The sequence below is a fragment of the Pantherophis guttatus genome, chromosome 3, assembly GCF_059756535.1.
Source record: "Pantherophis guttatus breed Tessera chromosome 3, ASM5975653v1, whole genome shotgun sequence".
NCBI classification, from domain to species: domain Eukaryota; kingdom Metazoa; phylum Chordata; class Lepidosauria; order Squamata; family Colubridae; genus Pantherophis; species Pantherophis guttatus.
The window spans coordinates 73097558-73122515 of record NC_142065.1 but is presented as its reverse complement, the minus strand read 5'-3'; the positions used below and the strand labels follow the sequence as shown (position 1 = coordinate 73122515).

At 35.4% G+C, this 24958-nt stretch overlaps 2 protein-coding genes across 8 annotated transcripts in view; one reads left to right on the top strand and one right to left on the bottom strand.

Moving 5' to 3' along the window:
• The window catches only part of LOC117677329 (serine/threonine-protein kinase TNNI3K), a 238156-nt gene extending 228966 nt beyond the window's left edge, over nucleotides 1-9190 (bottom strand). Inside the window, exons 1-4 of one of the 2 annotated variants that reach the window (XM_034433198.3) lie at nucleotides 8900-9190; nucleotides 7149-7316; nucleotides 5769-5861; nucleotides 1881-4111 (exon numbers count right to left, since the gene is read on the bottom strand). In XM_034433198.3, coding sequence (XP_034289089.2) covers nucleotides 2667-4111; nucleotides 5769-5861; nucleotides 7149-7316; nucleotides 8900-8978 — 1785 coding nt within the window. In that variant the 5' untranslated portion in view covers nucleotides 8979-9190 and the 3' untranslated portion in view covers nucleotides 1881-2666. Of the gene's footprint in view, nucleotides 1-1880; nucleotides 4112-5768; nucleotides 5862-7148; nucleotides 7317-8899 lie in introns of those variants that run through there. The other variant, XM_087889820.1, reaches the window with a different exon arrangement.
• The window catches only part of LRRIQ3 (leucine rich repeats and IQ motif containing 3), a 54767-nt gene continuing 36802 nt past the window's right edge, over nucleotides 6994-24958 (top strand). The window contains exons 1-5 of one of the 6 annotated variants that reach the window (XM_034433195.3): nucleotides 9171-11866; nucleotides 13033-13123; nucleotides 15694-15990; nucleotides 17741-18064; nucleotides 22344-22477. In XM_034433195.3, coding sequence (XP_034289086.1) covers nucleotides 15727-15990; nucleotides 17741-18064; nucleotides 22344-22477 — 722 coding nt within the window. In that variant the 5' untranslated portion in view covers nucleotides 9171-11866; nucleotides 13033-13123; nucleotides 15694-15726. Of the gene's footprint in view, nucleotides 7080-8868; nucleotides 11867-13032; nucleotides 13124-15693; nucleotides 15991-17740; nucleotides 18065-22343; nucleotides 22478-24958 lie in introns of those variants that run through there. The other 5 variants (XM_034433196.3, XM_034433194.3, XM_087889821.1 and 2 more) reach the window with 5 other exon arrangements.

Genomic DNA, 24958 nt, shown 5'->3' with positions numbered 1-24958 from the left:
GAACTTTGGTTTAGCCATAATTTTTAGCTTAATACATTTTGCAACATTGTCGCAAGAACAAAAAGGAACAAAAGCATGGAGAGCTATCTGTAATAAGACCATGTCCATCTGTGATCTAATGGTGGATGAATGGCCAGGTTTGGCATGTATCACTGAGACCTGACTGACTGATGGAGGGCATTGATGTTGCCCTCTCAGAAATCTGCCTGAACAAGGTTTCAGATTTTGCATCAACTTAAATACAAGATGAGTGAAGTTACCCCTTTCCTCTTCCGGTTCCACTCATTCATATACTGCTAATGTATATCCCATTATGCAAGAAGTGCAAATCCTCACTCCTCCCGCTTTTAATCTCAATTACGAAGCCAAACAATGAAGATAGAAATTGTAAAAAAGGAAAAGGAAAAAAAAAATTAACTACAGGCAGTCCTCGACTTACAATAGTTCAGTACAACAGCGCTGAAAAAGGTGACATGACCCTTTTTCACACTTATGAACATTGCAACATCCGCATGGACATGTGATTTACATTTGGATGCTTGACAATGGATTCACCTTTATGACAATTGCAGTGTCCTGGGGTCCTGTGATCACCTTTTGCGATCGTCTGACAAGCAAAGTCAATGGGGAAATCAGATTCACTTAACAACTGTGTTACTAATTTAACAACTGCACTGATTCATTTAACAAATGTGGCAAGAAGAGTCGTAAAATGGGGTAAATGTTAACTTAACAAATGTTTCACTTAGCAACATAAATTTTGGGCTCAATTGTGGTCGTAGCTCGAAGACTACCTGTGCTAAGCAAATAAAATAGACTTCCAGGAGACACACACACAGCATTCCCAAACATTATAACCCTCCCCCCCTCCCCAGCCAACACTGTTACTGTTGGCCAGGCTGTACTTACCCCCTGGTCTTTTTCCTCTCCCTTCATCCTTACTTTTTTCACTTTTATGCATAACTAGGAAACCTCTACTAAGCTTAAGAGATGTATGGGGTTAATTTCATAAATAACAAGTATCTCCAAAGTGGATTTGATGTTTTCTGAGAAGATTGCTTTTGCTTGCATCACTTCAGATTTAAGATACTTGAGAGGCAATTTTATATTTTGAAAATGCTCTGTGCTTTGGATTCATGCCTCAAACTTTTGTACAGTAATGTTCTCAATTGTTCAGATTTTTAGCTTGATTTGAATTACGATTTATATTTTTACTGTCCTCAGACTCTATTTCCAAAAAAGATTAACAGAAGAAAACTGTAGATACATGTAAATATTGTAATTTTTGTTTTAAAAAGCTGTTCGTAGTTGAAAATAATATATTCATTTTGTCAGATGGAAATCAAAGAACTTGCAGAAAGTGACCTCAAGACTGGAGTATTGCAACATGCTGTATGTAGGGCTGCCCTTGAAGAGTATTCTATAATGCGGGATGTGGCTGCACAGGCAGTTAATGGGATTATTTGGCACATGTAATGCCAGTCTGCAAGATGCATTGGCTTCCAGTGTGCTTCTGGGTACATTTCAAGTTGCTTTCAGGACCCTTATGACTTGGAACAAGGTTATTTATAACCTTTCCCATTTTCTATCCTTCCAGATCTGACAGGAAGAACATCTTCTGAGCATCAGCTGATCTTTTGTGAGGTCTTGAAAACTTGGGGTTTTTTTGGTTTTATGCTTGAACCTGGGGTTCCAAATATGTAATGCAGGCTGTCTCCTGGTTATGTTGATAGTGGTTTTTATGATACCCAGATGTTTTTTTTTTTTTTAAAAAAACCCAATTTGTATTGATATGTGTTTTACTTATTTAATTGTAAGCCACCCAGTACATACAGTATGCAAAATGGGCAGGTATATAAATTGACTGATAAACAGGCATATTAAAATCACCTTTTTATTATTTTGACATGATCATTATACAAAAATTGGTTAAAGCTGCATATTTTAGATTTAACCTGTTTGGAGAAAGCAGTTGATAATTATGTGGTAATGATAATGCCAGGATATGCCTAGAACTATTAATAATCTTTATCTAGACTGGGTATTTTATTTATAACTATACTGAAACTATAATTGATCAGATTATGACAGTTGTCTCAGTACCATTCATACAGTTAAACAAAATCTTGATTACCTAATTTACACATTTCAATTTATTTTGCTCATTTCACCGCAGCCTTGTAAACCAGCATCAGATTTACACATGAAACACAGAATAGTGTTATGAATATACATTTAAGAAATAACTTTATTGCTTATTTGTAATGAACAACCCTGAAAAATAAGAATGTTGTCAGAAATAACTTTTTCTATGTAAAAACTTTTAAGTAGTTTTCAATCAAATTCCTAATTAATAACTTGTATTTCCCACTTGAATTAATAAAAACCCTGAAAACGTAATAATATGAAGTGAAGAAAATTTCCTCCTTTGTGTTTTTATAGATTTGAAATATTTCATTAATGTTTTCATCAAAAGAATAGTTTATCTGCATTTTTTGCATTATTAATGTTATGCTACAATAACAGTCTTAATGCAGTTTCATTATTTCTACTTCAATGAAACACAAAAATATGCATAGTGCTTGCTTCTGGGGTTTGGAAACCTTGAAAGCAATTAGCCCTCATTGAATTAAAATATGGGGGAAAGTACCATTTTTCAGTCACTTCTATATAATAGATTTCTCTTTCAGTTTCTGCAGATGGATTTCTTCATAAAGTTGTTGCCGGAATTTCAGCATGTCTTCAACATCTTTGTAGCAAAGCATTTGTTCAATAGACAACAGCTTAAAACTATCTAACTTAAATGGGGACTTATTTTGTACAGAGTTTAAAATCCCTAATGACACTTTTACCGAATCACTTAAATGGGAGCATACAGGGAAGATCTGAACTGTCCACAAACCCAAACATGTTTTGTCCCCAGAAAAGAGCTCATCTGAAATTCTCAAGCCCCAAAGCTCTAAACATTGTTTAAGACCAATGCCGAAAAGACTTAGTAGGTGTGTATCTGCAAGATTTGCCACATTCTGTTTCAAGTTATCTTCTATGCCCAACACCATGCTCACATACCTTAATTCTCCATCAATTCTTACACTCAGGGTTGTCATGAAAGTATTTGGGGGTATATCTGCTTTTGTGTCAATGGAACAGCCACTGATGATACTGTTTGTTCCCACTGAAACCTTGGAACCCAATCTAGAATATTCAATTAGTGAACCAGGTGCAACAAAACACTTTGAACTAAGCATACTGTGAATGATACAAGCTGATTTATCCAAGTCTTCTGCCTTGTTTGAACAGATGCTAAAAACATTTGGCAGCAGACCCAACTCCAATTTCATTTTTCTATCAGAAGTATAATGAAACAAACACTCACGAGTAGTTCCAATATGATAGAATTTGGAATTATTTAGGAGTATAACATTGAGAGGCAAATCTTTTAGTATATTAAATACCTTCTCCCTTATTTCTATTAGACCTGATTCTTTTGTGACATTTTCAATCTTTTTTGCATAATCGTTTGTTGCTCCAGACCCTAATGCCTGCAGAAAATCACCATAGGCATCTATTTCATAGCAAAGTTTGCCCATCTGTTTATAAAATGTTAGCAGAAGTTTTGCAGTGGTGTGATCAATGTAAAATAAGCTATCTGTATATACAAACTCAGATTCCATAAGTGAATCTCCCAGGTCTCCAGAAGGTGATGTTTGATAATCACTCCTTTTATGCACTGCTCCAGACTGATACATTTTTTCAATGCTAGGCTTATGCAGAAAAAGATGACAAGATCTGTACTCAAGTTCTTTTTCCAGCAGGTGTAATGGAGGCTCCAATACAAAAACTCCATGAGTTGTACCAATGCTCAAACTGGAAGGATGAGCTAATGCAGTAAATCCAGGCTGATTAAACCTTAGGACTTCTGTTGCATCAATATTATAAAATTCAATGTCATCTGCACATGTAATCAAAACACCTGGATTCATACAAGCAGGAAAATCAATGTACATGGCTAATTTCAAATCAAGCATTTGGTAAATTGGATCCCCACAAGGCAAAGCTGTGAAAATTTTTCCCAGGGCACTGGCGTTCGGTAAACGTTGACTATAACCACCTTTATAAAAACAGGAAAAAAATGAAGAATGTTTACTATAAATAAAGCATGCCTGTATTCATATTCATATGCATCGAGATTCTAAAGAATTTTACTTGAGGTTGATTTTTTAATATCTTGTGTAAATATTTTAACATGATGTATGAAAAAGATCTGTGAAAACACATACTTATTAGTAACTTCCCCTAATAACCCTTAGAATATTCAGAATATCTGAAACCTAGGATGCAGTAGATTTTAGATACAAATATTACAAAGGCTAAGAACAGGTTGTATTGTTTTTAAAAGTTGTAAATATTTACAAAGCAAGTAAAAGTTTACATTCAAATTCTGATAGCTGTCCTCAACTGTTCTGAAATGATGAGATTCTTAAGTATTACTTAGTTTGATATAAGTGCTACTTTTAGATGCCGCGTAAAGAGCAAATAGTAGAATACTGAACACTTTAAGATAGTCATTGCTTCAATTGTTTCTTAAAATTATACAGTATATATAGGATTAGTCCAGTGCAGTGCAAATGCTCTTCTATTCATGAATGGACTTGCTTCCCCCCCCTTTTTTTTTTTCCTCTGCAAATTCTTACAGGAGTAATGTCTTCACAACTGTTTAGAGAAGACTATAAGGCCCAACCCAAAGAACAGAGAAGCATTGACCTGGGTAATTTCTAAATAAAACTACCTCAATCGGACAAAGATTCTACAAAATATTTCAGTGACAGAATGTTTTTAAAAACAATGCATCTGCAATTTACATAGAGTTGTAGGATAAAAGAGTTAATGTAATTATAAAAACGGCAAAGAAAGAAAAATTGTGAGGAGATTGGTATGGTCAGAGAACTTAAGTCAAAGCTTTATAGGTTAACAATAGCAGTTTACACCAAACTCAGAAACACGTTTCTATGTAATGCAGTTCAACTCGCACAAAAACCTGGATGGCTTTGTTGTGCATGAACTGTAGTTGTAAAACCCTCTTTAAATGATACCTCACATAGACTGCCAAATGTACAACCAGCACAAAGGCGGACTCTTCAGATAGGTTACAGCTAACACATGTTAAACTGGTGAACTCCTGCACCCTGCATTTCCATTATGAAAACTCTGGGAGAACCCTCGACTTGTACAATTCACTTATTTGCTATAAACCTTCATTTAAAAAGGCTGTGATCCTATATTCAGCACTTACATTGTGTGGAGGAAGTTACAGATTGTTTGTCTTTTTCTACTTCCAAACATTAATATAAGAAACCAAAGAATCAGTGATTCTAATCACAGATATTCTAATGCACAGGGACACTGAAATGACTGCTTTCTAGTGAGTTGTAAAATAATTCTGCCAAAAATCATAAAGGATTTCCAAATTCAAAATTATATACCAATGTCATACTTTATTCTTTCAAGTTTTTTGTAAATTATAAATAACTGAATTTTTGTGGGTCATTAATACTATTATTTGTTCTACAATCCTTCCTTTCTCTAAGGAGTTTTGAACAGAATTTTAAACACATTTTCAGGTTATAATTTAACCTAAATATGCTTATCTGTCTTTGAGCATAATTTTGTAGTGAAAAGAAACCCAATTTATCTTCACTACCCTCTTCAGGGAAAAAACAAACAGATGCATACCCTACAAGTAAGATAAGTTGATGGATAAAAATTACCAGAATGAATTAATATGATAGTGAGGGTATCCCATTTATCTCCATAATGCTCTTCTAAGCACCGAAGGGCGTGAAGTGTTGATCCACCATTTCCTACAAAACATTTCAACACATATTTAAATTTAGGAATAACAAGAATTAACAGGATTAGTTTGCAACCAACTGATACACCTATCTTTTGAAAGTCATGTTACTTCAAATCACACACCACCACAAAATTTAAATGAACTTGGATCAGTCATCATCATTTTTACAGTGGTCATGGAAAAGATAACTGGAAACTCTCAATTGTAATCTCTGTAACTCTAACATCAAACAACAGCCATGGAAATGTTACCTATTTGCCAAATCAGTCAAACAAAATGAAAAACTATTTTTTCAAGAATGAATCTATTTTATGAGAAGAACTTTCTTCTGTTTAGATCCTACTGTGAAATGTTTAAAACATTTTAAACGTTTGGATTGAAAACTATAAAATGGAAATATTTTATATATTTATATTTAATTATATATATTTTAAAATGCTGAGTATGCAACACAAATCATGGAGCTGATCTCAAATATGTTTCATGTCTAGATCTCTATTTTTTTCCCTAGAATGCTTTTAAAGGAAAAAAGTTTTCATAAACTGAGACACTGTAAAATTTAATACAAATACTACCTAAACTAGAAAAATCCTTAAGAGTCTATTCAATTGACATGTTGTCCAAAAGAACATCCAGCTCATTAATGGCAATGGAATTTCACATTTGAATCAAAAGAAGCATAATAATAGTATTTGAACATATTTTAGAAAGTTTAATTAATATAATTTGGCTTCTAATGACATTCTGGAAATCTTTCAGTAAAAGATACAGCTGTCATAATATGCACCAGAAGGAGAACCTTTTTATCTGTCTGAAAATTAATCAAATTGTACTGAACATTTAACAACAAACTGTCTCAGTTTCTGCTCACCAGATGATTGAAAAGTTAAACTTAACAAACTTGAGTCAGAAGCCAGCTAATGTATTTTTAAATTCCATGGATTTTAATGAAAGAAAACAGAAGTACTTAATTTAGTTTGAATGATGACAGCCTTTCCAATTCTACTGTTTCCCACATGCAGAAGTTCAACACAGTCATGATGGTGAAAGAGCATCATGAATGGATATCTGCAGTAAACTGAGATTACATTATGACCTCACAGTGCAAATTCTGCTTTTTCAGATTTCTATTCCAATTTCTGGCATAAGTTCCATCGCTTGTTCTGCTCATCCTTCCTACAAATGCTCTGCCCCATCTCTGGAAGGACTGTATTATGTTTTGAACGTATGTATGGAGATATATATATATGTTTTATTTTGCTAATATTAATTTTCTCTAAATTGCAGAACCTACCAATTTTTGGTCCAGGAGGATCAGCAAAAACATGATAATTCACTCCCAGGGGTAATTCTTTTCTTTTCAACTTTTCTGATAATTGTTTTTGATAAGCTATTTCTTGCTTTTTATCAACTGCTGTTATTACAACAACATCCCAAAACTCTCCAGTCTGCACAGTTTTACCTATTGGAAAAAGGAAATGTTATTACAAGGGATATAATTACCAAACTGATTTCAAATGTTGTTGTTCTTATCCCAAACAAGACTCAAAATCCTTGAATTGGGATTCCTATTCCTTACTCCCAATTGGCTGCTAGTGTTATTCGTCCAATACTGCCATAAAATATTACAGTTTACTTACACTGCAGTTAGCTACTAAAGTTCAACCATTTTCTTCTTCCTTATGTTCAGGTTCACCTGATTCACCTTGGGTTCAGGTTCACCTGATTCAATGTATAGTTATCCATTAAAACTTTCTTTCTTGCTGCCTAAAGTGCCAAAAGATATGCATGTATTGAAAATGATTTGGAAAAGGTACTTTGGTATATGTGTGGGTACATGAATGCAGCACTTCTTTAATGATTAAATGATTAAAGTAGCTGTATCTTTTCTGTGGCTCTATTAAAAAGGTGTTCTGTTTGCATTTCTTTGGAAAGCATGCAATATTAATCTCAACCTTATTTTTATCAAACATTGTTTTTCCTGATCACTCTTTGCAAAATTGCTTTTACTGGACATAAGAAAATCCATGTTATATGAGCCTGCAAAAGCGCTTAGCCATTCAAAAAGAGGTGCTTTATATGCACTCCAACATATTGAAATGTGTCAATATGTTGGATGCTTTTCCACTGCTGTACAAAACCTATGCTTGGGAAGCAAGGAAAGGGTATGACAATTTTCAGAAGTAAATGTGGTTGGAAGAAAAACAGTGTTGGAACACAACAGAAATATCTGGCGTTCACTGGAATATTCCACTCCCAAATCTGTGAGTTTTGCAGTCCCCTACTTCGCACAGAACTAAAATGCTTTTATTGCATGTACAAATTTTCGAGTCTGTTGGTCAGATATGCTTAGCTTTATCAAGATGAGAACACTGTATTTTTTATAGTGAATGACAACCAACGTGCTCATTCTTTTACGAAGAGCCAATATATGAACGGAACTATAAAATTTTACATCAACTACTTGCCACAACATAAAGAAAGAGAACATTGAATTCATTTATTTACAAAGTCTCATCAGAAACAGAAGCAGGTTCATACTGTCATACTAAAACAGTTTGATTCGGGTTTAACACTTTGAGATAACCTAGCCACTAGCACAGAGGTCTTTAAACTTGGCAGCTTTAAGACTTGTGGACTTCAACTCCCAGCTATGCTGCAGCTATGCTATAGCTGCATAACATAGCTGGCTGGAGAATTCTGGGATTTGAAGTCCACAAGTCTTAAAGCTGCCAAGTTTGGAACTAGCACTTTATCCAAGCGTGATTCAGTAAACTATGATTTAGTTGATTGCAAATCCATAGTCTGCAAAGCTGTGTGATAGCACAGGCCTTCCGACTACGCCCAAGATGCAGGCATTTTAAGCGCCCCCCCCCCCAGCATTTCTCACCCTCCGAAATAATGGAGGGGGGTGGGGTGGAATCTGAACACTGGTTTCTGCACCAGCAATTACGCAGAAGTCCCTATTCCCACAGCCGCCCACCCGGCTAGCCATTCAGAAGATATTGAACCAAGACAGCCCGTGCTGCAGCCCCAGGCAGCCACCTCTCAACCCGGCGAACTTCTCCAGCCTCTTCCGCGTCGCTCGGCGCCGCCGCGCCTCCGCCTCTCCCGTCAGCGGCATCCCGGGGTCGGGCGCCGCTTCGCCCTCTTTCTCTCTGTCTCTCTCGCTTCCGTCCTGAAGCCGACGATGCCGCCGCCTCTTCCTTAACGGGGCCGGGCTTGGCCTAGTAGGCCTTGGCGCCGCGCGGAACAAACCGGTTGCTTGGCAACCGGCAGGCCGCGTCTCTTGAATCTGGGGTCCACTTTCCGTCCCGGGAAGGCGGGCCACGGGGGCCGCTTGAAATGGGGAGGGAGTCGGTGAGTGAGGAGCAGAAGGAAAAACGCTGGAAGGGAGGAAAGATCCCGAGGTTAAGGGTCCCAGCTGGATGAGTTACGTGTCCGGGGTTGCTCAGAGACCACCTTTGCTGCTTCTGATCTACAGAGCTTGGGAAGAACCAAGAGGGAGAAGGAAGCTTTTAACCCTGAAATCTGACTCTCTCTCTCTGCGTAAACCTAAATATCTTTTATTTAGAGAGTAGCTTGCAAAAGAAATGAGGGCTGGTTTTTTGGGGGTGGGTGGGTGATCTTTCCCAGAGAAGAATCTGGTCATTAAGGAACGATTCCCCCCCAAGGCTCATTGTATTCAGCGAGCTACCTTGCGCCCTGAGAAAGTTGGGGTAGGAGCAAATATTACTCTTCAGAATGGTAACTGCCCTTTTTTCCAAGCTCCTGTATACCTTTGGTTGGTGTGTGTGTGTGTTATTGGGCATAATCTTGCTTCCATTGTGCGTGGTCAACTCAGTTCAATTTTGAGGTATGGCTACTGTGGGATGCATTGTCTAGTTTTGAAATAATTACAAGCCAAAACCTATAAAAGAAAATAATGGTAATTTTATTTACTACTTTGCAAAGGGGGTGCATCTAGCGCACACACAGGTACAGTGGACATATCTTAAGCCATCAATATATTTTCTTTACATTCTCTATCCCAGGTCGCAGGTTTGTCTTCCACCTTTTCGTCATTGGCTGAGTACTGAGGCTGTCACAATCAATCCGAGGCATCTAACGAATACATTTTCCCCTGCCCCTTATTTACAGTTTATCTCTAATGACTATTAGTTTCTGGGGGTTGTCTATTTGCCAACAAATTCTAGCTAAATCCAGTTCTGAACATACCACGGGGCCTGTCATCCCTCGGTCCTATGTGCAGTTTTAAGGTCAAGTAACTTTTATAAGATTAGATAATACACTGTATTCTTTTCAAAGGTTAGTATGTCCTGCTACAATTTCTGTAAAAACAATAAACTCCTTTTTCCTTTCCCACACCACCATCATGAAAAAGGAATAGATTTTTCTTTAAAAAAACATTTCTAGGACCCCAGGGGGCTCCCCGCCCCACAAGGATTAGTGAAATTAAAATCATTGTATTTACCAGTTATGCTGAAATCTCATCAAGCGATCTTGAGAAACTAGGAGCAGTGAATGTGTCAATTTTAATTTTTAATATGGTAAATATTTATAGATATAACCATTAAAAGCAAAAGTTGTTTGGAGGGCTGTTTATAATTTTTAAAAGTGAGAAGGAATTCTAAGAGAAAAAAAAATAAGATGCCCTATCCCAAATCATGAACTAATTACGCAGACTGAATTAATTTAGTAAAAGGGTAAGGGTAATATCTGAGAAGTACAGCTAAAAAAGAGGATTTGTGTACAAATAAAGGTACCAGAACTTGTCCATTTGTTCTGCTATCAGGATCTTGTAGCCTATTCCTACACTTCACATGGACCAGAATATAAATCAAGCTAATTTAACTGGTTTACGTCTATGGAGATTCTCAATCATCCTAGTCGTGGTTGTTCCAAAGGTTTTTTTTTTTTCTTCCAAAAAGCAACTGGAGTTTCTTCATTTTTTCCTTCGAAAACATTTTACTTCTTATCCAAGAAGTTTCTGAAGAGTTTCAGAAACATCTTTGATGAGAAGCAAAAGCAAAAGGAAAAAAATTGAGAAAATCCAGTTGGCTTTTGGGAAAAAAACCCCAAGAACTTTGAGTTTACTATTGATAAGGCTACTTATTGTATCTGGGCAACCAAAACCCAGATGTTTGCTAGTGGAAAGCAAATACTGTATATACTAAAAGTTCTCTTTGCTGCTATCTAGCTGTTGTCTATATGAGCATAAGGTTCACAAGATAGAGCCGAAGCAAATTCCCCAAGTTCAAGAAAAATGTAATATTGTTCATATTGTACTGAGGACACAGCTGCACAAAAGCATTAATATGTGGAAGTGTACCAGTTCCCTTAAAAGGTTCACAGGTTGTTGGTATATACTTCACACACATAAAAAATTTAGTTTAGTCCTAGAATTGTATAGGGAAATAAAGCACTTGCTGAATTCCGGATAACTGTGCCAATGCTTTTCAGAGTTGAAAGGAGTGATTGTGTAAATAAAAATTCATTCTTGATAGATTTAAGATTTGAATAACCTATATTTTCTGTTTGATCATAGAAATAGGTAATATAATATGTTTGTGGACAGTCCTGATAATGCAAACAAAATAGCTTGCTTCTTTCTCAAAACTAATACCTTCTTAGGAAAATGACCCAGATGGGCCTCAATTTCTATAATCATTGGGTTAAAAACAACCAAATATTATCTTGTCCTTCTGTTAGAAGTATTATATTTTCTGAGCCTCCATCCAAATTAATACCAGTCCACAAATGTATTTATTTATTTATTATTTATTTAAATTCACAAAATATAGTATTTGCTATGTTTGTGGCTTGAGGTAAAAAGTTTATTCATTTGTCATTGTCATTTGAAACCTCTTATTTAAGCCACTTACTACTTTATCAGTTTTTCCACAGACATAATCTTTTTCTAGCAAAACAAGTTTTTATGCTCTTCTCTGAAGAGCCAAAGAAAGATGACCAAGAAATAATTCTGCCTAGGCTTCTTGTTCTTCAATTGGGGTAATCTATTATATACTTACATTAATTTTAATACTAGGATTGCAAAGCAAATGTATCAGTTCATTTCAGTTGAATAAACTGTACAGTTCTATTTGTCTCTAGTGGTGGACCTCAATTGTAATTTTGACTAGGTATGTAGTCTCAATAGCATTAAGGAAAAATTCTTGATATAATATTGATATGTGAAAATTTTATTTCCTTTACCATGGCCCGTTTTAAGATTCTTGACAGATCCTTTTACCCTCTTTTTAATTTTAAGAGCTCATGCCTAGTCTCCCAGAGATTATAAGGGTGCAAAGTGCAAATGAAAGAAAATGTAGCAGTGGTGCCCTTTGATGTGGTTTTACCATGTACAAATCTTTCAATAAAAGAAGTCTTAACAATAAGGCAGAATTCTCTTTAAGGAATTATCTGAAACTAGTCTTGGTCATAACAAAATGACTCTTAAAGTAATGTTGTATATGGGGAAACTGAGTGGTTTCCCTGCCTTTAAATATAGAAATATTTTTTGAAGTGTTGTTAATTCTGTAAATACCAAATTGACATCTCTTTAGACTATGACTAAGCACATTGACATGAGGTGAATGATTCCATAAAAATTAAAGTACAGTCTCATTTAATTTTATGACTTACTCAGTTAAGACTATATAAATTACTTCTGTAGTGATCTCCAGTGACCTAAGTGAGATTTTAATTTTGCAAAGTTAGAAAGTATTACATTTTAAAACATTCTTTAGCAATTGTGCAAGATTGATTGCTGCATTGAAACTACAGTATAGGACTAGAATAGACTGTAGGGCCAAAAGAGTACTCTCCATACAACTTTCATATGGTTTTTTTCCAATAAACTTGTTCACTTATAGAAATGCACTTTTTATAGAAAAGCTGCTTCCTGTGTTACCAACTATTGAGAGAACAGAAATAAAGAGGAAAGGCCCTTAGATTTAATATGCATAATTTCATCCCTAATCTAACTCTGTTTAACCAGCCATCATTGTTTTGAGAAACCTCATTTAGAATCATGTTACAGCTCTGTTCACTATAATCTCTCTGCATGAAACCAATAGATTTTACTTTGCACAAAATCCTCATTTGAAATCTGCTACAGCTGAGGAATTCAGGCATGTTACTAGCCCAATTCACAATTGTTCCCATTCTTCCATCAGTTCCCTAGAATTTATGCAGTTGTGTTGTTGGAAAAAACAAGTGCTAAGCCAATCCTCATCTGATGCATGAAGACTGTGAATTCCAGATCGGGTAAAACAAGGCTAGATTAAGTTCTACTAATTTTACTTGTTAGTTGGTAATGTTGGTTCTGGTTGTTACCTTGGCCAGCAGTTGGCTTATGACTTGGAGATCCTTCTGAAGTCTCAGTACCTGCTCAGGTACTAAGTAGATGGAAATTATAGGCAGATGGGCTGTACCCAGCTTCTGCTTATGTCAGGTACAACTGTACTGTAGTGGATCACACCCTGATTTATACCTGACTAGACAATTGCAGTGAGCTCTGTGTAGGCAACTCAAGTTACAGCTTATACAAAATATGGCAGCAAATACGGCAGCAAGACAGTTCCAATGTAGAGTAACACATGCTTCAATCACTGCAGTAATTGCCAGTAGGTTTCTAGATCCAGTTCAAAACGTTGAACATTACTTTTAAAGCCCTATATCCGTGATGGCGAACCTATGGCATACATGCTGGAAGTGGCATGCAGGGCCATCTCTCTGGGCATGCCAGCCGTTGCCTGTTGCTCTTCTGGGTTTCGGCACTCATATGCGCTGGTCTTTGCGCACACATGCATGCCAGAAACCAGAAGACCAGGTGACTGGCGCGCATGCGCATGCTGGAAACCGGAAGCTCAGCTTCTCGGCACGTGCATGAGCATTGGGGAACTCCTCTTCTGGTTTCCAGCGCTCCTGCACGTGTGCATCGAAGAACTGCTCTTCTGGTTTCCGCGCTCTCCCATTTCGGCACTTGGTGCCAAAAAGGTTCACCAATACTGCCCTATATGGTACAGCATTAGAATATATCAGCCATACCTTGGCTGGATTGAATCTGCCCATCTGATCCAGTCATCTGAGAATCTGTAGATAGTCCTTTCCAATTCATTAGATTTATGGATCATGGACTAGATATGATCAGGCCTCTGTGACAACCCTACTTTATGGAATTTCTTCCTGCAGTCCTTACATTTTAAATAATCTATAAATAAGCTAAGCCTCTATTGTTTCAGTGCTTAGCTCTGGTCAACACCAGTTGTGCTTTGACAGAATCAGAGACTCTATTAGTTTATAGAGAGAAATCAGGGCTTAGGAAGTTTGCTGGAACAGTGCTGAGCCATGAAGGCTCATGACTTCCAATCTTAGAAGTCATGGAAGCTGTAAAGACTTGTCCTTGGGATTTTACATGATTTGACTTTGGATTCTCTCTCTTTGTTGGTTGCTGCTACTCTAAACATTGTCTGCTCAGGAGTCTGCTTATGCATGTATGAAATTTAGACTGAATTTATGACTTCAAGTTAAGCCTGACAGATTTATTTACAACTTTAAGTATTGCTGTTCATAAAGCTAGGACAACCTGAAAACCTCAAATTTTCAAAGTTTAAATATATGACACTGCATGCTGATAACGTATTAATTTATTTATTAGATTTATATCCCATCTTTTCTTCAAGAGCTCAAAATTGCATGCATAGCACTCCCTCTTCTCTAAAGACTAAAACTTAGGTGTTCCTGGTGCCAGTTCAGTTTTATGCTTGTAAACATTTCTAGCTTAAATTTATGAAATTCAGGAATAATAGAGACAGTAATTCAGCACTAACCCTTTGAGCATTTAGAAGAACCATTATATCTAACTACTTTGACAGTTCTTAGAGAGTGATTTGAGAGTGGGAATCCCCTCTACAGTAAGTGATAGTTTATCTCTTTTCAGTCTCGTCAATATCTTATTCCTTGGCACAGTAAGATTTAAAATACATTATTGTCTGTTGCTATTGCCAAATCTGTTTACTGAATTGGAGTGCATACTATTTACAGCTGGTTGCGATTGAAGTGACATATAAGCCTCAGTAATGAATGACTAAAAACAAACACAAAAATAAATAGAATGATTAAAAAAATATGATTTTTAAGTAACCATTTTGAAGCCATGAAGAGTTGACTCATCCTTTATAGATTATAGATTGAGTCATCTATTGAGTCATTTCTCAATAGAATCATTTCAGTAGAATCCTTGAAACCCTCTGTCATTTTATTTTATAAAACAATTTTATAAAATTTTATAATATTTTATAAATTTGTTTTCAGGATTTAGAAAGCTTAAAATGCACTCTTTTTAAAATGGATTTTAATTCATGTGTTTTATTGATCACAAGGCTATCTATATAATCCACAAATTATCCCAAAGGTCTGGCAATACAATTTGTTTGGCTGAATTATATAATGTTTAAAGTATCTTTATATTTTATTACTGTTTTTGTTTGTTATTTTGGTAGACTTGACCCAGAAAGGAAATCTGTCATGTAACAAAACAAATCAATAATTTGCCATTGAGAATATTTCTATTGCCTATTCGTGGTGGTATAAGTATGAAGTGTTTTGTTCATCTGATAAAATGTAAAATGGCATTTCTCCACCAGATGCTTTTATGCTCTTAAATGTTCTCTTAAATATGTTTTCTTCTTCCTAGCTTCTGTGTTATGGCTTATCTTTTTATAAAACGGGGAATTGTATCGAGCAGTTGGATATTTAGTTTACGTATTTGAAGTTTTTTTTTAAAGGAAAACTGAATAAAGGTAACTTACTATGTAATCCTTTCTCCTCTTTAGATCTCTCATGGATAAACCATAAAAGAGATAACTATGGAGGAGGAATTTTTAGAATACCTTGTCTGTGTTTCTGAAAAACTACTACTTGAATATGGCCAAACTGCTGACGAAAGAGATGCAAAGAAACTGAGAAATCTGGTTATGGTTAGATTGCATGCACACTACCTATATGATCTACGAAGCATGCCATATTGTGTTTCACTCAAAATATGCGATTTGTCTTGCAATTTCCTTACAAATATTGATGCACTTGAATATTGCATTAATTTAATTAAATTGGATCTCCATAATAATCATGTGAGTAGTAATGGCTTTAAAAGTGTAATTTTTGAAATAATGTAATCTATGCAATAGTGGAAAATATCTGTAACTCGTGTGTAGGATGAGGGTGAAGTTTTGTTCTCCAAGCTTGTGGTTGGTTTCTGAATGTTTCATTACCAGGCTAGGTAACATCTTCAGCAGCGTTTACAAATTCCCTATACTCGGCTGAAGATGTTACCTAGCTTGGTAACGAAACGTTCGGAAACCATCCTACAAGCTCGGAGAATGAACCTTCACCTTCAATCTAATCTAGACCAATAGAAGAGAGCTCCTAATATTTGCATCAAACTAGGTGTGTCTTAGTATTATGGAGTTTTCCAATGAAACCGCATATGGATTCTTAAATCTATATTTTTCCTGGATGAAAACTAAAAGATGTGTAATATTTCCTTTGAAATTTGATCCTTTTTAGGTGGTGTCCATGGATTACAGGGAACCAGGGTTTTATTTCACTGGCAATGCATTCAAAGATTGTGGCAATTAGTCATAGTTAAATTTTTAAATTCTAGACTTAATATTGATAAAATTAACTGGCCAAAGCACTATAAATTGATATGGGGGTTTTTTTTGGGGCTCAGAATGTTTGATGTTTAATAGCCCTTCTCCAAATGGAAGCCTGAAAAATAGCTGATCTAGATTCTTTTGTCTTGTTTCATGTCTTGTAGTTTTCCCTTATTTTTCTTGCATATTTTTGTTTGGGAGAGGATTTTACTTCTTTTTTAAAAAAAACATTCAGTTCAAATGTTCAACTGATTTAAGATGATAATGTCAGATTCTGACCCTCTGTTATATGAATAGAGAATCCTAATCATGCCTTTGAACACCCATGCAACTCTGGTCCAGGAGTTTGCCTTTAATGCTTATTTTAGACAATGTAACATATATTTTTATCATCATTTTTGTTGATATTTTACACTGTCACTAAAGAAACAAATCCATAATCTAAAATTCATACAATACAGGATTATTGTATAAACCATGTACAATTTATGATATAATTTCTTTAAAATTATTGCCTTATTAAAAGTATTTTAGAAGTCTCTGTGGCGATAAAGTCTCTCTTTATCTACCTATAGATAAAAATGTCTATAGGTAGACCTGGTTATACTAATTCATTCCCCTTGTTTTTAAGTTTTCTAAATCTAGGGAGTCAATACTTTCTAATGAATAAATCTTTTAATGTTCCTTAAAAATGCTAGAGGAATTTTTAATATAATTTTAGGAAGGTTTTTAGATTATTCTGCTGTATCTGAAAATTCATTGCCTCATTTCTGGAATTCTTCCATTCCCTTTAATTGATACATTAGTTACCTACCATACTGTCAATTTCTATAGGCATTATCAACTGACTGATTTACAGATATTTTGATGATTTCTCCTCTTCCTCTTTTCTCATTGACTAGTGTTTCTCAGCCTTCGCAACTTTAAGTTGCATGAAATTCAACTCCCAGAATTCCCCAGCCAGCATCTAAACATGTTGAATGTTTTCCATTATGTTATTTCAGTATTGGAAACATTTATGGAATTAAAAAGTCTATTGGTGGACAATGACTGGGCTTTTTCATACTTGAAAAGGCAAGCTGTGGGAGTACTAAATTGTAATTATGGACCAGATTTGATGGTTGTGCTTTTTGAAGAATTATATACTCTTCAAGTGTAGTGATATATTTATTAAATCATTTTTCATTTTTCTCTCTTTTAAACTTGTTTTTCAATCCTATTTCAGCTAGAATTACTTCCTGGTCCAATGTTTTGGAGATACATGAAGAATTTACAATTATTATATCTACATGATAACGGAATTTCGACACTGGAAGATGTGCATTCATTATCTTTTTGCCCTAATCTTACTGCACTCACTTTATATAACACTCCACTGTGTTTGAAAATTGCTTATAGGCACATTGTTGTTAACAGCATTTTTTCACTCAAGGCGCTAGACTACTATGTCATTTCTGATGAAGAAATAACCGAAGGTTGGAGACTACCTGAACAATACAAACCATTTACTCTGCACTTTTTTGTTGACTATTACCCACTTTCTGGAAAGGTAAACAAAATAATTTAACGTTATTAAAATGTTATTATATAGGCCTTCCTAAGAACACTAAGTTTTAAATATAGTCTCAGTTTGAGAGCATGCAAATGCAAGCGGATAAATAGATAACAATTTGGTGGGAAGGTAACAACTTTCCATGAACTCTGGCATATAGGCATGCCAGCCATATGACCACAGAAAGGTCTTCGAACAATGCTTCCTCCCTCAACTAGGAAATGGAGGTGAGCACCGCCCCCCAGAGCCTGACATGACTGGGCAGGGGAAACTTTAATCTTTGCCTTTATATTCTAACAATCTGTTGCCTTTATCTGTGTTCAAGCCAGAACATTTCTATTTAGACTGGACAAACTTTGTGTGGACAAAGATTCTGCCACTCAAGAGACACCTTGCAAGTGCGTTTGTGAAATATTTGCTTCTCTCAGGAAAAAAAAATAAGTCTCAATATGAGTATTAATTGTGGAAAGTGGTAGAGGAGGTACAGTGTGGATTTCCTGCCATTTCCAAAGTGTCTTCTATTTTAGCTTGCAGATCTCCAGGGCAGCTTGGCAGACTGAGCATGATTGTGCTTTTAGTGGAGTCTACAGATTTGAGTGAAAATAGGAGGTGGTGAAGGGATTGGCTCCTCAGAAAACAGAGAGAAGATAAGGTGTGTGTCATGCCCCCATCAGAGTCTGAATCTGAGGGGGAACATGAACAGCTGACAGAGAGTGGGAGAATGGCTCCGTTGGCTATGGAGGAAACTGGGGAAGGGCAAAGTCAGGCTGGGCAGAGCAGGGGAGAGGTAGAACAAGGGAGAGGGGGTTCAGATGAAGACCAAGGCCCATCCCCTCCTCTTCCTAGGGCACGCAGGGAAGAATGGAGAAGAGAGCATTGTGGGTTGCATGGCTTACGAGGGAGGAAAGGGCCCCGATTCCCTTCATAAGACACACCTGGGGATGGAGTTTAGAGGAGAGGCAAATGGGAGGGGCGGTTGTTGGGAACAAATGGTGAGTTCATCGTGTTAACTGCTTTATCTGAGTTCCTGGCATCCTCCCAACTGGTTTGATTTATTGCCGTGCTACTTCACTTCTGGAACTCCTTATCTTGCTTGCCCTGCTGGATTAATTCCTTTTCTTGCCTTGTTGGATTTATATTTTGAAGTTTTCTGCTTATAACGCTTGGACTGGAGTATTTTCAGCCAAAGGCTGTTGCAAATTTGTGGGTGAGTTTTCCTCCAGACCAGAGAGAAAAAGGTACGTTGGGGCAAAGTTGGAGCTAATAAAGGGAATCATTCTCTGGCTGTGTTGCCTTTGTGCCACACTCCGGGTCATCACAGCGCACCCATTTATGGCTTCATACAGATTCTCACTGTGAAGAGATTGCAAAATGGCACTCTCCAGAGAGTTTGTGTGAGGGCTGGGCGACTATTCATTTTGCCTAAGTCACGCTCAGCACCCCTTAAAGAGACATTGTGTTTGCATACTTCCTTACTTAATTACTTTAGGAAACTGTTTACTATCAACTTCTTTGGAGTTAGCAACCTTCCAAACATAAGTTATAGTACACTGGGAGAGTTTCCTTTCATCCTGGATAAAAGATGCTCTGAGTAAGTTTAAGGATTAACAAGAAGAGCTTTGATTTATTTATTTTTTTTTTTTTTGGAGAACAGCAAAAGTGGGACTAGAATGTTGATTTTGGAAAGTTAATAGGCTAGATGGACCTGAGAAAACATTTCCTATGAGGTGTTCAAAAATTTATAAAATTGTATATAAATTTTTTGAAATTAATGTTAAGAAATCCTCCTGTGGGAAAATTTTGCTGAAAGGAAAGCAAACAGAGGGGACTTGAAGACTAGCTACAGAAAGAACAAAGAATTACTTTTAAAGAACAGACCATTAATACAACGAGGCTGTGCTATTAAATTATAGAAGAAATTAAGCCTTTTTGTGACCAGTTTACTCAGAATTTACTTACAAAATTGTGCGCCACTTTAGCATAGGTGATAGAAAAACAACAGATTTTATTGGATTAAACAGACTGATTTAAAGGTGTATTTGGAGTTTGAAAAATACTGGATTGTAAAAGAGAAAAGATGTGGGTCTGAAAATAAATTTTAAGATGCCATAATAGTTATATGGAAAATAATGTCAAAATAGATTTATAAATGAAAACAATTTTAATAATTAAAAGGGACATACAACTAATAAATCAGTAAATCAGACTTGGAAAGCAATATATGGAAGGTGGGGTTCAAACAAACAAATAATAAACCAAAGATACAAAGAAAAACTGCTCAAGCTGTTCCAGGAAAGAGACAAAGGGAAACTAAAGAAACCCACTTCTTGAATTAGGTTTGATGAAAAGCAAACAGTGACAGCGTAAGAAACTTATCCCATTGCTGAAACCTGGTGATGGCAATATCATGGTTTGGGGATGCTTTGCCATTCTGGAGCAGGATGGCTTGCAGTCATTGATGGAACTCTGAATTTTGAATTGTATTAGCAAATTTTACAGGAAAATGTAATGGTATCGGTCAGTGAACTGATTTCAAGACAAAATTTATCATGCAGCAAATCAATAGCCCAAACATATAGTTGTATGACTGAAGAATGATAAAAGCAAAAGGAAATGATCGAATCAAAATTTTGACTTGAATCCAAGAGAAATATTGTGAAAGGACCTGAAGCACACAGTTCATTCAATTAGCCCACCAAATCCCTGAGTTGAAGCTGTTCTGTAAGGATGAATGGGCTAATATTCCTCAAAGCTGATACATAGGACTTATTAACAATTCAAGTTCATGTTTAGCTCCAGTGATTGCTGTACGGGGGGCACACCGGTTATTGAAAATCACACATACAAATATGTAGCTTTGGATCAATTGCCACAATGAATAAATAAACAAGGAAAATGTTTTGATCCTCTTGTTCAATTAAGTTCTCTATTTAATTTTAAGGTGTGTGGAGAAAAGATCACATTGTATGTATGTATATACAGAAATATGAAAATTCAGAAGCACTGAATTTTCTAAATAGCACTATAGTTGAGGCCTATTCTTCCCCTTGGTGAGCAACTCTGAGAAAAATCTGGATTGCTGTGTCCAAAATACATTAATCTGATATTTTTATTCCCTGGTAGAAATGGTGAAAAGGATTTGCAGACAAAATTTACAATTTCATTTCCCGTGAAAATTCATGATATAGGCAAAATTTCTCCGCTCTATTTCAATGCATACTATATAGGATTTTATTGTTCTGAAGTTTTCTACCAGTAAAAGTGGGTCCTGTTTTTGATCACATATGCTAATAAGAATCACTTACTTATTAGAATCCTTAAATAATACAGAAAGGGAACAGTCTTTTAATAATGAATATATAATGAATTCTATATTGAGAAAAAAGTGCTGTTCATAAAAATCCCTGTTGAATATTCGTGAAATTCCTGTATAGTCAAAATATATTACATTCTTCAAAATAGTTTATTGATAACATTTGGAAGAACATCATTCATACTAATACTTACATAAGTGCACACACATTTATTAAATATGTAATATTAAACAATTTAGCAGTTACTGGTTCTATGTACCCTGATAGTATTCAAGGTAGAGCATTATTTTCCTGGACATTGTGCTACGAATCCCCATCAGACATTGAATAGAAACAGATTTGTACAAATGGGATCTGAGAAACATCTTTACATTGTCCCTTAAGATGTACATGCTGAACAAGATAAGTTAGGACCCTACGTGAATCAGTCAAAAATCTAGTCAGTGATTAATTATAATTCATTATATCCATCCTGCCAAGAAAGAGCAGTCTGATTCTGAAAGTACCATTCCTATTGAATTTTTTTACTTTTGCTTATTATTTCTCAGCATTAAATTTAGCATCAACTTATAATTTGTGAATATCCCTGCTTCTAGTTTTGACAGCTGTTGACCAAAGCCAGCTAAACTAAAATGGAAAAAATTGCTGCTCGGAACAGCAAAAATATATGAAATGCTCCTTGCAAAAAAAAATACGATGTAAATGTCTGTTTCTATGATAAATGGAACTATAACCAAAGAATAGGAGAAATTTACAACCTCTTATGAGTTCAGTTAAAAAGGTTTACATAAAAGCAATCTATTACCAGAATATATAAAAATTATTTATAAGCCAAAACAAAATAGCTAGGATGCTTTATCCAAAATAATTGCTTTCCGAAATATCATTTAAAAAGACATAAAGCATAGTTGGTTTTGATGCACTTTGACAAACGTTGCTATATTGCTTTGTTTTATTTTTAGGATACTACATTTCAGGAAGAAATGAAAATAGTAAGAAATATAATTTCCAAGATCAATCATGTTCTAGTTCATCATTCACCAATCTTGATTATTCAGAGATGGATCAGAGGTTATTTAAGTAGAAAAACATTGTGGTAAGTTTATTTTTACTTAGTTTTAATAAAGTGATATTTTCATGTATCTAATTAAAGTTGCCTTGTCAAATGTATATGGAGCAATTCTGTACAGATTTTAATTCAATATTTTAGAAGTGAAAGCTATAGTTGCTGATTCATTGGTTAAGCACTTTTGCTGTTATTAGTTATTTCAGTACTGTGAGAACAAAACTCTATAGTTTGAATTCCCACTAACAGTCTTTGGAAAATGCATTGATTTTAATGGTTCTAAATTTACTTTATTTAATTCTGAATACTTCGACCAATATTATTGCTGTTGTATAAACTTATATATTATGAAATGTTTGTGTGGAAAACCCGCTGATAAAACAAAGATATTCTAAAACTTGACTAGCATACATGGTCACATTTTAAGATTGTATCTTTAAATTTATTCTGTAAACTGAAACAAATTTGACATAGAATTGTTAATTTAAAAAATCACAAAAGCAATGTATGTATCCCAGGCACAATAGGTCCTATAAAATTCTTCAATTTCTACTTATGAGGATTTCTGAAACTTTCATTTTTTTTTCCTCAGAGCAAATAAGTTGAAATTATACATAGAATCATTATTTTCATTTTTTTTGTTAGTGCAATTTATATTTGTCTAAAGTAGCTTTATAATCACTGTGTGAAGTTGCTGCAAACTGAATAGATTAATAGATTAATGCCTATAACAATTGTAACATGCCATTGTTTCTCGGGAAAAATATGAAAGTTACAGGTAGTGTCATTAGATACAAAATAATTACAGATTTTTAAATTTAGTAAAGAAAATTTCAAATAACGAGTAAATGATATGCATTTCTACTCACCAAAAACAAATGATTATAACTGGGCTGCCCGATTCTGAATGTGTCATTTGTATGAAGTAGCTTGTGACAGTTAACATTATTTTAGCATTTTTATATATGATATTTCAGGTGTGTGGGCACAACATATAGTAATTTATATTTTCTGAGAACAAGGAATTGGCCAACATCAAAATGAGTATGCCACAGAGCTTTTCTCTCTACCGAAATTGAAACACTAATCACCAATCTTGAATCAATAGACAGCTATACAGGTAGTCCTCAACTTACAACCACAATTGAGCCCAACATTTCTGTTTTTATGTGAAACATTTGTTAAGTGAGCTTTGCCCAGTTTTACGACCTTTCTTGCCACAGTTGTTAAATAAATTGCTGCAGTTGATAAGTTAGTAACCCAGTTGATAAATGAATCTGGCTTCCCCATTGACTTCGCTTGTTCAGACGGTCGCAAAAGGTGATCACGTGACTCTGCATCATAAATATGACCCAGTTGCCAAGCATCTGAATTTTGATCACATGATCATGGGGATGCTGCAAAGATCGTTACTGTGAAAAACAGTCGTAAGTCATTTTTTTTCAGTGCTTTGAACAGTCACTAAAAGAACTGTTGCAAATCGAGGACTAACGGTAGTAGGATGAAATTTCTTTCCTTCAATGGGTCTGTATTTTGTCCAAGATAATGAATGACAAAGTCTAATAGATTTCACACACCTTAAGACTGGTTTTGGACAATTTTGGAGTTAGGTCTCTCTGTAATATTGTTTTAGCACCAGTACTAATAATGAAAATGTAACCTGTTGAAGAAAGTGCTGTTCACCCATATTTGAGCCAGCAAATTAATGGGTGGAAAAGCTTGGTGGATTTTATACATGTTGAAACTACCTTTAGATCAGGGGTGTCAAACTTATGGAGTTGTCACATGACGTATCACGACTTTTTCCTCTTCGCTAAACCGGGCATGGGCAGCGCATAATGCATCCAGACTGCATGCCACGAGTTTGGCACCCCTGCTTTAGATGATATTGGAATAAAGAAGGAAATAGTTGCAACTAATGTAAAATGCAGCAGCTGACATGTTAAAAAGAACAATTCAATATTATCGTGCACCTCCAATATTTTGAGAGCTGCATTGGTTGTTGGTTGATTTTAGGTTCAGTTCAAGATAATTATTACAGCCTCTAAAATCCTTTGTGACCTGGGAGTGGTTATCTATGAGACTGCTTACCACAAAGGAATGTTTTCAGACATTTCTTGTCTTTCTGAAAATCCCTCTCCTCACACAAAGCAAACACTTCCCTTCTGTGAAATATCTTCTCAGATGTAATATCTGCAAACTCGTCCCTGGTATTCAGAAAGCTTTTGAAAAGGTGCTTTTCCAGCACATATTTGCGGACTGAAGAGTAATGAAGAGTAATAAGTATCTGGGTGTGTAATGGAAGGTTCTAATAATGTCTGGCTCTATTTTATTATGATAGGATTATGAATTATTATGACTGAAGTATCATAATTTTTATGGTTGTGGGTTGTTCTATGAGTATTAATACTGCATTTGTTATTACCTTAGAATTTGTTAGTAGTTTAGAATCTAAACCAAAGCAGCAGAAAAGCATTCATAATAAATATTTTAACATCCGTACAGCTAAGG